This window comes from Rhodnius prolixus, unplaced genomic scaffold (assembly GCF_049639745.1).
Source record: "Rhodnius prolixus isolate KJV_2025 unplaced genomic scaffold, Rpr scaffold_2, whole genome shotgun sequence".
Classification (NCBI taxonomy): Eukaryota; Metazoa; Arthropoda; class Insecta; order Hemiptera; family Reduviidae; genus Rhodnius; species Rhodnius prolixus.
The window spans coordinates 3,930,570-3,946,803 of NW_027411592.1; the positions used below are offsets into that span (position 1 = coordinate 3,930,570).

Here is a 16,234-nt window from a genome sequence, read left to right on the forward strand (position 1 = left end):
TTTTTTTTTCAATATTTAAACACATAAATAATTAAAGCAATATAGCAGTGGCTATTAGCTGTCTGCCAGGAGTTTGCTATTACATCAATTCAAAACATTTGGTTACTAATCTTAATTACCACAGAACAGAGCCAAAACAAAATAGCTGATCTGGTAAATACGCCCTAATTTACAAATATAAAAGCAGAAATAGAAAAATATATAAAAACTGAAACTGAAAGCTGAAACTATTATTAAATATTTTATTTACCTAACTTAAATTAAAAAAAAAAAATCGGAGCCATCAAACTGATCTCTTCCGTCAGCTTTAATTGTTTTGTGTTACACGTGTGGTGCCTTCGAGTAATTTTTAGGCATACTACTTACAGGACATTGGCCAAACACGAGTGCTAATGTTTCGTTCTGTGCTGCATCTGCCACAGAGGGAACACCAGCATACTGTCTTGCTTGACCCGGAACTCCACGAAGCCGAGCATAATTAATATACTATAACTTGAGAGTACACTAGAATGCCAAGAACAGCTGTTTATTGTAAATACATTTATTTGTTTTGGGAAGCATCATGAAAGAGAGTGACCCCCAAACCGCTTACCACTTGCAGCAGCAAAATACCCCACTCCTTAAACGACATTTGCGCAATGATTGCTACACCTTCCTTACATTTAATCCAATTCCTTGGTCCTGCTATTCACCGCCAAGACGAGCATTCGAGGATTTCTTTTTCAAAATAGAAACTTTTTGGAAATTGATTGTCAAGTACATTGGCAGGCTTCTGTGCAATAAACTAGCAGAGTGATACAGCCCACTGACAGCAGAGTTAATCCTAGGCCTCAATATAACCGGAAAGATTTACGACAAGAGAGAGTAACAAATTTCAATAATGAACAGGAAGAAACAAAAATATATGATTTACATATAAATTAGAGTTAAAATTTTTCAAAATTGAATTGATAAATAAATATACGTATATTACTAGATAAAAGCTCCAAAAATTAAATAATTAAAAATTAATAGGCGAATAAAATTTAGTGTGAATTTCATAATGTGAGAATAAATAGTTAAGAAAATCAAGAGAGGTTCCAAAAAATAATAACTTGTTATATTCTAATATCTTCACCAATACTTTTCTGCCAGTAAAATATGAAAATTGCATATCATGTGAAAACTCGTTACTCCATCATGACAATTCAACCCATCACTCCCCATTTATAGCAACAACACCAAATTATTGAGAAATATAAATATTATTTCATTAATATAAAATATAGAAAGATTATTTATTTATTTTTATTCTTTATTTTATTGGTAATTCAATAATTTTTTCAATTATGTAGGTGCGCTTACCTTATCAGGATCAGAGGGACACTTGTTCATATTTTATATTCCCTGATTTCTATCATCATAATCAACTGAAATCTTATGGTGGTTATATAAGATATAAAGTGGCTGTTGAAACTCCAAGTAATCAAGTTACCGATTGTCCAGATATAATAATAATCGTAAGTATTTTAAATTCATAGTTTGCCTATAATAAATTTTTTTATTGAAAATAAAACATTTTTGAAGAAAATCTACGATTATAAAGCTGTACTGCAAATACTGAAACTTACTCTCGTGTCAAGTGTGTTATTTTTTAAACGGGATCCTACAATTTATCTTGACTTCTCAATATCCCTAGGCGGATACTTTACGAAATGTTTAGTTGAAGTTTTACCTCTTCTACAGTTCTTTGAAAAACCATTAATTAATTGGAATTAATTGGAAATGTATTAGCGCTTACTTAAATGCCACTTTTTTTCTCCATGAAGTAAGAAACTAGGACCGGTAAACAATTCTGAATAAAAGTAAAAAAAAGGAAAAGTTAATACAGTGTGTTTTAATTTAGCATATATTAACATGGTGTTAATTCAGAATTTCTTCTCAAATAACTGTTTATTTACCATTTTATGCAATAAATTATTTTACTATAAATAAGTAAGAAAAATTCAAGAGAACAGAATTAAGGACATGTTTTAAGTTCGAATTCCTGAAGAACTCTACTTTTCTTTATAGATGCAAATTTTACCATCTCTCCTAAATCAAGCACAGTTACTGATTAGGTAGTTTGTTTCTTTCGATTAGGGGAGGACATAGTACCGGCGCCGAGAAACTACCATTGCCGATAACGCTCCATAATAGAAAAAATAAATAAAAACATTCCTGATCCTCCAAATATACTATCATTCTGCGATTTCAATTTAAACATACCAAGTTAGTAATAGTTTACAAAAATTTTCAGGGCAACAATAGAACTATAGTTTATAACAGCGCCACGCAAATTGGTAGCAATGGAGTGTTGAACATAGCAGCTCATATAATTGAAAGCGGAGAATGGACGTCGCCTCAGACTGGACAACGAGCTACCAGGGAAGAGATTATGATGGTATTAGAAGATGTTGAAAATATTTTAATTAAGTAAGTAGCTGTTCAATATTTATTTTATTTTGGGGAAAAAAAGAAACCGTCATGAAAATTTAATAAAAAAAATTAATACATTTGCCAGTATTTTTCTATACTTTAACAGTTTAGTTACTTACGAAATAGGACACTCTGTTCCACTAGTGAGAGAAGTTATTGTAATCGTCCATGTTTTCTATTTTGAATTTTTATTGGAAATATCCGTTTTAGATCTCCTGAGTCCGAAAAAGTGGTATTTATAAGTTGGTCTCTCTATGTGTGCATGTTTTTGTATGGAAAAATCGAGAAAAGTTTAAGTTTAATATTTATCTTAGTTGCTAACAGCAGATGACACAATGAGGTCTCTTCTGCAAACAGCCAAACATCGACCCAAGTGCATCATATTTTCCCCTCTCCACTTTTCCTCCTTCCTTTTGCTATTTCATTTGATATATACTTAAAATATTCTCTTATCTTCACACTATATGTGCATTTAGTATTTAGTATCTTTCTGAGGCCAAAACTCTGCTGTGAACAGTAGCACTATTTTTCTAAACATAATTTCCCGGGTGCTAACTTTTTTTTCTCTTCCAAGTTCAAATTTCTGCGAAATATACGTTGGCACTAACATAGGTCAGTGTAAAGAAACAGTTGTTTGGATCTAAGCGATAAACTCTCTTTAAAATCAATGTTCAATATTTCTAAGGAAATTCCTAAGAAACCCTCCCTGGAAAGCCTTCTAATATAAGGGAACAGAGTTTTAATGAAATTTCAAACAGCTGTTGTAGGCTTTTATATGAATGGTTAATGCAGTAAGTTTAGTGAAATCTGCGAGAAAAGATTTAATCTTTAAAGATTCGGTTCACGAGAAAACCTTGGAAAAAGAAGTCAAGGAGTTCAGCAACTCACAAATCTCGTTAGCACTGTGGAAATTCAATATTTGTATATTCTTTTGAGATGGCACTTTATTAAATAACAACTTTTTTTTGTGTGTGTTCTTTTAGAGTGCAATACTTTTGGGGCCCTGGACACTTTGTAAACATTCACGACATTACTGTGGAGTCAGCTGGAGTTGCCGTAGATACTGAGAAAGCAGCACTTGTAGAACATTGCACATGTCCTGAAGGTTATACTGGATTGTCTTGTGAGGTTTGTGAAATTAACTTAAAATTCAAGCGAACAAAAAAGAGAAAAGTAAAATTACCATCAAATACCATACTGTTTAATTATTTTTATTTAAACAATCTAACTACTACTTCAACATAGATTAATCGGACCGAACGACTCTCACCAGAATCCATATTAATCCCTTAAAAACAATCTGATCAACCTTTACTGTGGCGTGCAGTTTAATAACATTAACATTTACAAAGAAAATTAAAAATACTTAGGATTTTTCAACTCTTGCCTTTTCCCCATTCTTCTCAACCGTAATCCCCATCACATTAGATTGGACTCTAACCCAGTGGATCAGTTTCCTAAGGCCTATAGGAGCTGTACTAACTGCTAATACACTCTTCTAGTAAATGAAGCTTCCCCTCTTTACGAGGTTCAGAGGACCAGAAAGAGCTTCACCCCACTAGTTGTTTTTTTTGCGGTATGATCTCCTCTAGCCTCAAAATGCTAAAGTTTCATATTGCAATATAGCGATTTCAACGCATGTAAACACGATGTCATTGGCTATTTTCTATTCCTGCTCCTCTAAACATATCTGCATTGGAACTGTAGGTTAATCATCTCCATCGTATGCTTTCTGAACCTACCGTACTGTGTAAAGATCTATTCACCAGATTTGCCCTCGTACAATTGCTAGGGGAGGTTCTTTCACTTAACTTCGCCGTTTCCTCTTCCCGCGGTGATACCTTGCGACTAAACATCATCATATCGGGTATTCATAGGTTTTAATACTTTTTGGTAGTTTTTTTTTATTTTCTGAACAAAATCTGACAATTTTTGTCGAGTTAGGAAAATAATATAAGTAAACTCATGTTCATACTTATTTATTTGTTAATTCTATATATACAGGGTGAACCAGTAAGTATTGTCCATAGGTCTACTGCGTGTAGTACATCTAAAGTGGAGTTCAATGACGTATTGGCCAACTTAATATTTTCCTCTGTTTTTGAGTGACGTCACTTTAAAGTTTTTTTCTAAAATCATTACTTTTTTCAAATAAAAATGTCAGAATCTAAACTCAGAAAGTTTTAGTGCGAATTCGATTCTGATGACATGGTTAGAAAGACAGATAAATTTCCTAAAAATTGACTCCATTTTGAAGCATAAATTATTCTCTAAACTGCCTTAATCTTCCACCGGAACCTAGGAAAATAAAAGTAATCGAAATTTTTAAGAAAACTCTTTAGGCTCTTATGTGATCATTTTCAGACCTAGGTGCTGGCAAATATGAAGTTGGCCAATACGTCATTGAACTCCACTTTAGATGTACGACACGCAGTAGGCCTATTGACAATACTTACTGGTTCACCCTGTATATATATACTTATTAAATCTGTCCGGTAGGACAGTTGTGTACGGGTTGTGTATATATATAATATGAGTTGCTTCTGTTTAGCAATGTGATCAAGGATACCACAGAGGAAGTGGCAGTTGGCTTGGCAGATGTACAAAGGCTCAGCCTTGTGTCTCCGGTACATATTACGATCCGAGGAGAAGATCATGCGAGCTATGTCCATGTCCGCTCACATATCCTCCATCAAATCAGTAAATATCTTCTTTTTTTTTAAATCATACTATTACTTATAATGTTCTCTTAATAAAAAATACATTAAAAAGTCTAAATAATGAAGAAAGATAGTTGTCTAAGGCAGTGTAGCCGCTTACCAATTTGTGTTACTCTGCTCACAAGAACTTCCGGAGCTTTTAATCTCACAAACTTCACATGTGTATTAATTTGCCTCGGCAAAAACTAAACCTATGGTTTTTTAGATAGCTTCTATAATAACTATAGCTTATGTTTCTTCTATGTTGAATAGAATTCAATGTGACTGTAGTCGTGCTAATGAGGCTGCAACAAGTACCTATAGATAGAATAACTGTGAGTAAAGTGCAGCTGCTGTAATTATAGACAGCAAACCTGGAGTAAAGCTGTTAACGTGAATTTGAGAATGCGAAAGTTGTCTATAGAAAATTGTTTACATATCTTTTCTCGTTTTCAATCATCCCATTATCGACCAATCAAAATATCTCTTCACTTTATCTAAATTTTTATTTCCAAAAAAAGTGCACTTTTAAAAAAACAAAAATATCCTTGTTATAACTGTCTAATCAAAATTTGTTTCTTTCAGAGTTAGTCTTACATGCCACCTAGATTCAAGGATGGATATTGTCTGTGACGATTGTCCGACAGGATACAAAGGTCGCAGATGTGAAGAATGTGAAGATGGTTATAGCGGAAATCCATTACAACCCGGAAGTTATTGTAAAATAATAGGTTGGTTTTATTCACATAAATAACTACACGTATATGTTGCATAATTTTCTTCAGGTGAGAGGGGAGAATTGCTCTAGAATGTGGGTAGTGTGATGGGTGAATTATATGGAATAGAATATTCTAAAAATAAAACATCGTATAAAGTTTAAACTTGGTTCCATTTTTGTTTTTGTACTACTGTCGTTTAGGTTACAATTTTTTGTTGAAGTCAGTCTAATGTTTAGTATAACATTTCCAAAATGGCTTCAATGATTTTCTTCGAACAAAAAAGCTTTTATTTGAAAGCTTAAGTTTGAAAAGCATTGCAATTAAGAATAAAACTTCATTTAAGGATTTGCCCGAAAATCTATTCATATATAGATACCTTTGAGACTTTTTTTTGAGGTTCTTTTTTAAATATTAAATAAAAATCAAAATGAGCAACACTGAACTGCGATGGAAAGTGAATTGTAAAGGCCTCTAGGTAAAGGAAATCTGAGGGCAACTAGGCAGATTTGAACTAGGACCACCGGCTGGCTTACTGGTTCACCGCGTTACTATCTAAGCTAATCCCTTCTCTTTATTATTATTATCACTAAATAATTCCATGCATTATCAAGATTAGTTAAGCAATCATTTCATCAATTTTCTTTTCAGACCTAGAGGAATGTAACTCAGCCGGTTCAGCGAGCCCTTATCCAGACAGTAGTGGCTATTGTGAATGCAAGGTAAATTATCTATCTTTCAACAAATGTACCTTGATACAATAAGAGCAATACAATTTTTTTAATTTACGTTTAATTCCTTGTATAATCTATAGGCTAACACGGAGGGACAACATTGTGACAAATGCAAAAACAATTCTTTTAGTTTATTACATAAAAATGCTGAAGGATGTATACATTGTTTTTGTATGGGAATAACTGATCAGTGCGCAAGTTCGCATTTATATAGAGAACAGGTAAGTTGTGTTATAATTCAAGTGTATATCAAATCTTTAGTGCTGGTGATTAAGATTGAGATATCTTTCATCTGTGAACGTTTTACAAAATTCTTTTCCACTTTTTAGATAAAATCAGCATTCTACAGTGACGTTCAAAACTTCAAAATAATTTCAAAGGACTCTAATGAAACGTTTATTCCTTATGTTGACTCTGTGGAAAGGACATTAACTTATATTGGATTTGATCCGCAGGTATTGCAAAAATTTACGATTGAATCAAAGAAACAAATATTATTGGATTTATACAAAAAAATATTTTTTATAAGTTAAACATAATGCATGAAAATGATAAAATCATCAATCAGTACAACTTTTTAAATTATTTTGCTTCAAAAGTTTGTATATGCTAAACTCAATTAGAAAATTCAAAATTATCTTAATGATTTCCATTTAATCCGCTTTTTCAAAACAAAAAATACGCAGAAGCAGTGAAAAAGCAAATCACCAATATTTCAAAATAAAAAATCTACCCTATCTTTTGTCCGGTAAGAAATATTCACAAGACTTTGTTTTTACCGAATATTTTGGCAACATTTCAACAGGCTTGGAATCCGAGAAACATATTTAATTCACAATGGGTGCGTTCCACTTGGCGACCACAACGACCACGACCACGACCGCGATTTTGGCCGTTCCACTTGCTTGTGGGCGTTGCGATCGAAAACCCAAGTGGAACGGACTGTGGGCGTTTTAACCGTTCATGTAAACATTACATATGGCGGCTTCGAAAATAAGTTAGAAGCTTGAAGAGGTTATTGATTAATTTAAACCCCATTTATAAGCAGTTATAATAAACTTTATTAATTATTGGTAAAGTTGACTTATATTAAAAGAATATATATAATTCAATTTTTTATATTGCATTTTGGAGTATTTATAAAATTTACGTTTAAATAAAATTAAAGTGTCTTTTGTGGCAACAGTTGGATATTTATTAATAATGCTTTAGAAAGTTCTTTATCTAGTTCCGATGAAGAGTGGAATGCAATTTTACAAAATCGCAATGATAAAAAGCGAAAACTTAGGCCACGTATTATTAGCTATCAGAGTAATTGATCTTTATTCAAATGAAGAATTTAAAAGTTATTTCAGGTAAATGATTTTGTGTTATTCAGTGATTTAGTATGTAAAGGGATAAGTAATTATTTATTTATTTATTTTTTGTCGACTTTCGAGAAACACATTCTATTATTTACATGAAATAATACTTTCATTTACATGAGATAATTTTTTCGGTCGCCATATTTTGTTTTAAAAATTGCGCCAACTCTGAAAGCCCACTTCGACCCAGCTTTTAAGGTGGGGTGTTGTGGTCGTTGTGTGGGCGAAAATAATGACGTCATTAGTGACGTTTTCGCCACGACCACAACGACCGCGGTCGCCAAGTGGAACGCCTGAAAGTATGTTTTGGTCGTTGTGGTCGCCAAGTGGAACGCACCCAATACAGTATATACCTAGGTGGGAAACGATGGCACTGATTAGAGATACCATTTTCTTGGAAACCTTTACGAATAACTAGTCAATCAATACTGAGAAATCGCTCTACGAGTATTTAGTACATTCATTTTGAACCATTCAGTTCGATTGGTCTTTGATGAAAGTACACTTATACGAGTAGTTTACTTAAATTATCGTAAAATTATTTTGGTTAAAATAAAAGAAAATTATTAATACATTTTTTTTTTTTATTTGCAGGTTTATTATTGGTCATTACCTGATCGTTTTCTCGGTGATAAGATTACCTCGTACGGTGGTACACTTCAATACAAACTTCGTTATGTGCCAATACCAGGCGGCCAAAGCTCAAGAAATAATGCCCCTGACGTAGAAATTTACAGTGTAAGAAAACTTTTAATTAATAGAAAATAAAATAATTTTATTAGGAACTTTCATTTTCACTGATTATTTAATGAATTGAAAAGTACTTTTCAGTCTTACTAAAAAATAGCTCCTATGAATTTATATTTAAAATACAGGCTGATCTATAAAAAAGGTAAAAAAAACTTTGGGGTACGTGTTGGGGAAGTCATATTTTTAGTAAAACAGATTATAATCTTATAAGATGGTCTTATTTGAATGAAAAACACACACATCTATGTCTAAATCTTGTTTTGAACTGAGAATCAAATAGTCGTCATAAACACGTATTATTCATTACTGTTGCAAATTTGATTGGTAGCAGCAACAATATTTATTTAACAATGCAGAAAATATAAAATAAATGACGTAAGATAAAATCAAGCGGATCGAGAATCGATAGAAGGTCAAGAAGTGGGCCTCAACTCCTAGACTAGTCATTGTCGGCTTAATTTAAAAACCACTCAGTGACCTGCAATCCTTATTATGCTGGAACGCCATTGTGTCGGTACCACATCTATTGGAGTGAAGTGTCTCGCAACATACCATGAAGTCTTAATTTTAGGAAAATCAAAAGTTCTCAGAAGTTATGCTGCTATGCCGGACGTCTATTTCTTGCATCTGAGCGTTGAGCACTGAGTTTGGTATAAACCCTAAAGGCGATGTTGAAGTTGCGACTGTTGCATAGCACATGGATTTTTTTTTTTGAATATAGATTATTGTTAATTAACGATAGTTAATACACCATCTCTAAGTAAAATTTGTACATATTAAGAGCTTATTGTTCGAAACGTGCACAGAATTGTCCAAATAAGATAAAAAACTTAATGATTTAAGTTAACCTAACTTAATAATTACTCCAAATACTTAATACTAAATAATTTGCTCTAAATTGTAAATATAATAAACATTGATCCATCTTTATTTTAGGCAAATCGCATTCATTTAACTCATTATTCTAATACTACGGTTTTACCAAATCAAGAAGTAACAGTAAGTGTTCCATTATTGGAACAATATTGGAAACGAAGTACCGACGGAGCGCAGTCAGATCGTGCACATTTCCTCATGGCTTTAGCAGACCTTTCCGCTATACACATCAAAGCCACATATACCACACATACCCAGTCCGCTTCGTAAGTTCAGCATATTTTTTAAAATTATTTATTTTCTATTAATTATGTTATTATGGTAGAATCATTAGAAAAACAAAAAGTGCTGAATAATTTTGTTACAAGTTGAAAATTACAGAAATTTGAAAATTATCAATAAATACGTCTCTTTGCTATAAAAATAAAGGAGTAACTTTTTATTTTTTACAGACTTGAGTCAGTTACATTGGATAGCGCATCCGATCGCAATACTGGTCAAGAGCGGGCCTTAGAAGTAGAGGAATGCTACTGTCCGGCTGGTTACATTGGAACTTCGTGTGAAGATTGTGCTCCTGGTTACACAAGACAAGATGATGGTGCCTACCTAGGAACTTGTGATCTGTGCGATTGCGGTGGCTTCTCTTCACAATGCGATCCAGACTCTGGCGACTGCTTCGTAAGGGCTTCAGTGGCAAATTATTAGTTTTTAAGAAAACTCTACTTTAATACAATGCTTTGCTGCAACATACAAGTATAATTCGAGTAATGATTCGTAGGAGATCAAATTTTACTTTCAATATTATAATAATAACGATCTATTATAATCAGTTGAAACTTGAAATCTAACACCAAGCTTTTTAGAAACCTCCTGACCTTTTTTTTTTTTTTTTTGTAGGTAAAGGTTACATATGATCAGTGTAACGTTATGTTAGCCAGCGTTTTTTTTTTTACAAAAACACTATTTCTGAAATTTGAAACATCCAGCATAATATGTTTTTAAAAAGTTTTTATTTTCTGTATTTAAATTTGTATTATTTTAAACACAGAATTGTAGAGGGAACAGAATTGGACCAAGATGTGAAGATTGTCAACCTGGATATAAAGTGACTACTGAAGGCTGTGAACCAGTCGGTCCAGAACGTTGTGATTGTGACCGAAGAGGTTCAACAGACTGGAGTACTGATTGTAGTTACGAAGAATGCCAGTGTAAGGTAATTCAAGAATTATTTCTTCTTTTACCCAGTTTTATGTATATTTTGTTTGATAATAGAAAATATATACTTATATTTCTTAATAATGAATTATTTTTTACAGACAAATGTAGAAGGCAGAAGATGTGATCAGTGTAGACCAGGTACATTCTATTTGACTAATGAAAATGTAAAAGGATGCCATGACTGTTATTGTTTTGGTGCTACAACAGAATGCGCATCATCTAATTATTATTACAACCCACTTCCGCTTCCCATATTAGATCATAATCATGGATATTCACTTACAGACATGTAAGCATTTAGTTTTTACTGCGGACTGTGCTTTAAGGAATAATCAAGTTTTTAATTGTGGTTTTTCATTTTTAATTTAAAGCAATCGAACAGAATCAATTGGTGGAGGTTTTGAACTTAATTTTGCCATGAATGAAATTGGTTTTAAACCAGTACGACATCACATGGGACGAAGACTATATTGGTCCTTGCCATCTAGAATTACCGGGGATAAGGTACTCTAAGGCCATTTAAATAACTTAAAACCTTAAATTTATTTTAAGCACCTTTATTTAATTACTTTTTTATTTACGATGTATCGACTATAATAGTCACAAAACGCCAAGTATTATTATTTTAAAAATATAAATTAAATTCATTATAATTAATCTTTAGCTTTATTTGCATATTTAGCCTATTAAGTTTGACATAAACATCTTAATTGTACGCTATCCAAAATACAAAACCTGAAATTCATTACATAATGCCAAAAATTACAAATTGAACTAACAAACTGAACCATTATCGCAAAACAATTGACCTCTTACAACAGATATAGCTAAAAGTATAGGATCAACAATTCCTAGCGAACCATATTCTTATTTTTTTATTCATACAATTCGTATTTTTTACTCATTATGGTTTAATCTGTTATTCGGCTATACCAGGGGTCGGCAACCTATTTTAAGTAGAGAGCCATTTCTCCTTAAATAATTTTAATAAATCTTACCAAGAGCCGCAAGGATGATAGTGTAAACAAACTCTGTAGATCATTTGTATTCACAAATTAGTATTTTATGATATTCAATAACATTTAAATGTTTTATATGTTATTTTTACAAGTTGCAAAGTAAATAATAACTTAACGAATGAAAAGGCGGCAGTCTTACAATATAAATCAAGTACTTTATTTTGATATTGTATAATTCTATTCAATTTCAAACCTATCACATTTAAAATTATTTTTGAAAAAATACCTTTAATAAATGGAATTTTCATTCTTTTCAATAAAATTAAAATATACAATGTACGAGTATTTAGGGCAGGCTGAAGAGCCACACAATTTGGATAAAAGAGCCGCATGCGGCTCGCGAGCCGCGGGTTGCCGACCCCTGGGCTATACGATTGTTAATAACAAACTTGTTGAAATCATTTCGAAGTATTTGCTCGACTAGCATGAATGATTCAGCAATCTTTCTACAAATATTTGATGTTTTATGTTACAATAATCACTCATACTTGCCTATTATATCAATTAAATGAATCCCTATCATGTTGATTATCAATCATAATCTAGCTAAGCAACTGGACCAATTTAGACTGCAGAAGATTGAAACTTCGAAGCAGTGAAATGAATTAAAACTTTTTACAAGTTTAAATTAAATACCTACATACTTTTTTTAAAAAATATTCTTTTCAGACACTGTCATATGGAGGTACACTTACCTATACCCAGAACATTATAGCTCCAGCTAGCCCAGCGAATACAATTACTGATTACGATGTGGTTATAAAAGGAAATGGCAAGACTTTGGGAATGTATTTTACAGAACCGTTGGATTTGAATAATAGAAAACAGGTAAGTTTCTTCATTCCCGTTATTCGCTTGTAAGAAAGAACCAATTGAAAGTCTTCGAAATTCCCATTAGGAGATAATATTTATTGTTGATTTGACAGCAGTTTCAATTTTGTCTTGTTTAATTTTCACTGATTTAAAATTCACCATGAAATTCCATTACGATTTAAAAGTTCCGCTAAAGTCCCTTCCCTTGGATAAACAATTTATTTTTCCTATTTTTTGTACGTTCTATTTACAGTAAGTAAATTTGATTTGATTTGAGTAACTGTAAGTGACATTTCCCTAAAGAACTGAAGTTTTTAATAAATAGTATTTTAGAAGTTCATTTCTTTCAAATTAGAAATACGTTTTTTTAAGACCACGACCAGAGTCCTATGATTCGACGATTTCGTTTCGTTCATCGCTTACAAGACTAAGTTTCTTTGCAGAAGAAATGATTACATTTTAACCAAATTTTTTATTGTCTTGGTTTTTATTAATTACTTTTATTCCCAATTATCAAGCCTTTTTGAGATTCTGCGGTCACCTATAGTAAATTGTCTCATTACGAAGTCTATTAAAGCTCGGCTTTAATTTTTGTTGGATGTACTTTAGCGCCTCTCACCTCATATGTATTTTTTTTGAACATTATTTTTATTTTCAACTTTTTTAGGAAGCTCTCTTTTCAGTTTCACTTTTGACCAGTGTTATTTAAATTTAAGAAAGTTAATGTTACTTATAATGTGGAGCTATTATTAAAATATTAAATACCAAGATAATCGCAAGATAAAGATAGTTGAGAAACGATGTAACTTACTTAAACTCTAAAAAATAATATAACAGTAGTTAAATTTCTAAAAATCAAAGTGTTTAAAGTGTAAATAAAATACAAAAATCTTCCCTAGAAATAGGAAAACAAGATAAATATCATCCGAGAAACATTAAAATTCAACTAATAAACAGATGATAACGAAGTTGCTTTTTAATTATTGTGCCTCCACCCATTGGAGAGAAATAAATAAAACCTCCCTAGTTTTTTTAATTTTGGGGGCAAGTTCTTCAGAATATCTTTTATGAAGAGAAGAGGCACCAAGGTAGAGTTATTCATGACTTCCTAGAACATCTCTTGATACCCTGGGCGAAGGAGGAAAACCTGATGGTGATCTATTGGCTCAACTTGCCAGCTGTGCAGAGTTCTATTTAGTCTGAGCATCGTAAACGAAATCCAAACAATTATGGTTCATAGAATAAATAATTAGAAATATTTTTCCATAGTAGATTTTTTTTTTTTTTTAACTGAGTATTACGTTTGGAAAATGGATTTTATTTATCCCTTTTTGTCGTAAGAAAAAAACACAACTTTATTTATAATTTTGCCCACTAATATAAATAAATATAAGTTTAATCATACGTGGGTCTCAAACATTGGACTTCCTATCTAAGCATTATTACCGCTACATCAACTCCGCCACAAATCTTATTATATACATGAATGATTCATCAACTCTTTGCACGCAGGAAAGAACGGTGAAACTGTTAGATGGAGAACAATGGGTTCATATACTACCTGGAACTCATTATCCACAAGCAACACGTGAAGAAATGTTACAGGTCAGTATCAAATTCGTGTCTTTATAAAGCAGAGTGTTATTAATGATTTATATAAAAAAAATTCTAATATTTTTTGTGGTTTAAAAATTCGAAGGTATTATCCAATGTAGAAGCAATCTTGGTACGTGCCACCATAACGCCTTGGACAAATGCTACTTTTATTAGTGATGTAACACTTGATACATCGGGCCCAAGTAGAACAGATAGGCCAGCCTTAGACGTAGAAATTTGCAGATGTCCCCAAGGATACAAAGGAACCTCTTGCCAAGTAATTAACATTATTATTATTCGTTTTAGTAAATTTCGGTTTTTTTTTTCAGAACTAATATATAATAGTAGAAGATTACTCATCGAATAATAATTACTAAAAAACACAAAACTTAATTAAAATTTCTTACTTTAAAGGATTTTCATTTTTGTAATAGCATTAGAACAAAACACGTAAATAGTTTGTAAGTAGGCCTTCTAAGATTAGAATACGAAATTCGAGTCTTTTTAATTCAAATGATCTTGGCTTCATAACTTTTCCTTTTGGCACCTCAAAATAAAATTGTTTAAATCTTTGGAAGAAATGTTAAATATATTTATGAATAATGTTTATACTTAACGAATAACATGGGTACCTAAAAATACTCCCCACAGATAATTATAAATTTCATTTCATGAGCAAAGAAAGAAATGTTGCAAATTTTGGATAGCTTTTGTACCATTAGAAACGCAATGTTGTTTTTTTCGTAAAAATAGGGCACCTTGAAGCCTAATAGGAAGGAATACCAACGGAAGTGAGGGCTCCAACGATCTTGTCTACTCAAAATATAATAAGTATGACCATACGAGTTTAGCTGCCCGAATAATATTTCAGTTTTTAGAAGTATTAGTGAAGACAGTGAAGAAAAAAAATATCTCTATTTCTTGCAGAACTACATTAAACAAGGCCTCAAGATGGTTCGAATGGGTAGATCTACTCTAAAACACCGCACTACGCATTGTTGGCTCAAAAAACAAATTTAAAAAAAAAACTGAAAGGTTGACTTTAGCCAAATTATTCTATGAAGGAGTAGGGTAGGGATAACCGGGTATTTTACGAGATTGTGAGTGAGAAAAGGTTTTTATTATTTAAAAGCTGCATCTCTCTAACGAAAATATTTGTAAATTAATGAATGAAGAAAATAATGAAACAACCATTTTCCAAAATAGCCGTTTAATTAGGTTGTTACCTCGTAGTTAAATTAACCTTAAGTTTAACGTTGAACAATTTGTTTGTGCAGCATTGTGCAGATGGGTACTACAGGGATTACAATAATCGTTGCCAAGTATGCCCATGCAGTGGCAACGAACAATCATGTTCGATGAACGCCAATTACCAGGTGGTATGCATTTGCAAATATGGATGGTATGGCGAAAGATGTGATAGAGAAGGTAGGGCTAAAAATGTATTTAATTTACACTATTAATTAAAATTTTAATCATTTTCAATATACAATCAAAAAAATATTAACAGCAAAGAATGTGCTTTCATCCTGGTAACATAATTAATTAGTTAGGAGGGTATTAAGCTCGCAATTATTACTAATAGGCGATTACTTTACCCACCTCATAAAGATAGCCCCAAGATAAATTTTGGAACAGATAGAGCAGACGTATTATTGAAGATTAGTCCTTTGAAACAGGTCTTTTCTGTTACTGCAAAAGACAAGAATTGGTAAGAGCAAGTTTTAAACTAGAATACCACAATTACGATCTCGAAAGCAGGGTAAATGATAAAGCTTTTGCGCAAAATGTTATTTGTGCAGCAAAGAACAAAAATAATAATAATAATAATAATAATTAAAGTAGGGTAGGGATTAGCTATGCGGTTAGCGTACTGGACTCCCACGCGGAGGTCCCGGGTTCGAATCCAGCAGCTGACCCTTAGATTTTATCTTCCTAGGAGCTTCTTACAGCTCACTGTCCGGTGATGGACAGAGTTGTCTGTAACGAGAG

At 32.3% G+C, this 16,234-nt stretch overlaps 1 protein-coding gene across 37 annotated transcripts in view; it reads left to right on the forward strand.

Annotated features, from left to right (window-relative positions):
* trol (terribly reduced optic lobes) overlaps positions 1-16,234 on the forward strand; it is a 344,072-nt gene that overhangs the window by 290,456 nt on the left and 37,382 nt on the right. For all 37 annotated transcript variants that reach the window (XR_012456002.1, XR_012456000.1, XR_012456008.1 and 34 more), the window contains 18 exons: positions 1,335-1,499; positions 2,279-2,454; positions 3,441-3,585; positions 5,009-5,157; positions 5,742-5,887; positions 6,524-6,594; positions 6,687-6,827; positions 6,936-7,061; positions 8,565-8,708; positions 9,657-9,862; positions 10,049-10,274; positions 10,645-10,809; positions 10,913-11,103; positions 11,186-11,318; positions 12,503-12,661; positions 14,159-14,251; positions 14,346-14,519; positions 15,520-15,670. Coding sequence is in view for 1 of the 37 variants with exons in the window: in XM_074120575.1 (XP_073976676.1) it covers positions 1,335-1,499; positions 2,279-2,454; positions 3,441-3,585; positions 5,009-5,157; positions 5,742-5,887; positions 6,524-6,594; positions 6,687-6,827; positions 6,936-7,061; positions 8,565-8,708; positions 9,657-9,862; positions 10,049-10,274; positions 10,645-10,809; positions 10,913-11,103; positions 11,186-11,318; positions 12,503-12,661; positions 14,159-14,251; positions 14,346-14,519; positions 15,520-15,670 (2,761 nt within the window). In the remaining 36 variants the exon portion in view is untranslated. The remainder of the gene's footprint in view (positions 1-1,334; positions 1,500-2,278; positions 2,455-3,440; positions 3,586-5,008; positions 5,158-5,741; positions 5,888-6,523; positions 6,595-6,686; positions 6,828-6,935; positions 7,062-8,564; positions 8,709-9,656; positions 9,863-10,048; positions 10,275-10,644; positions 10,810-10,912; positions 11,104-11,185; positions 11,319-12,502; positions 12,662-14,158; positions 14,252-14,345; positions 14,520-15,519; positions 15,671-16,234) is intronic.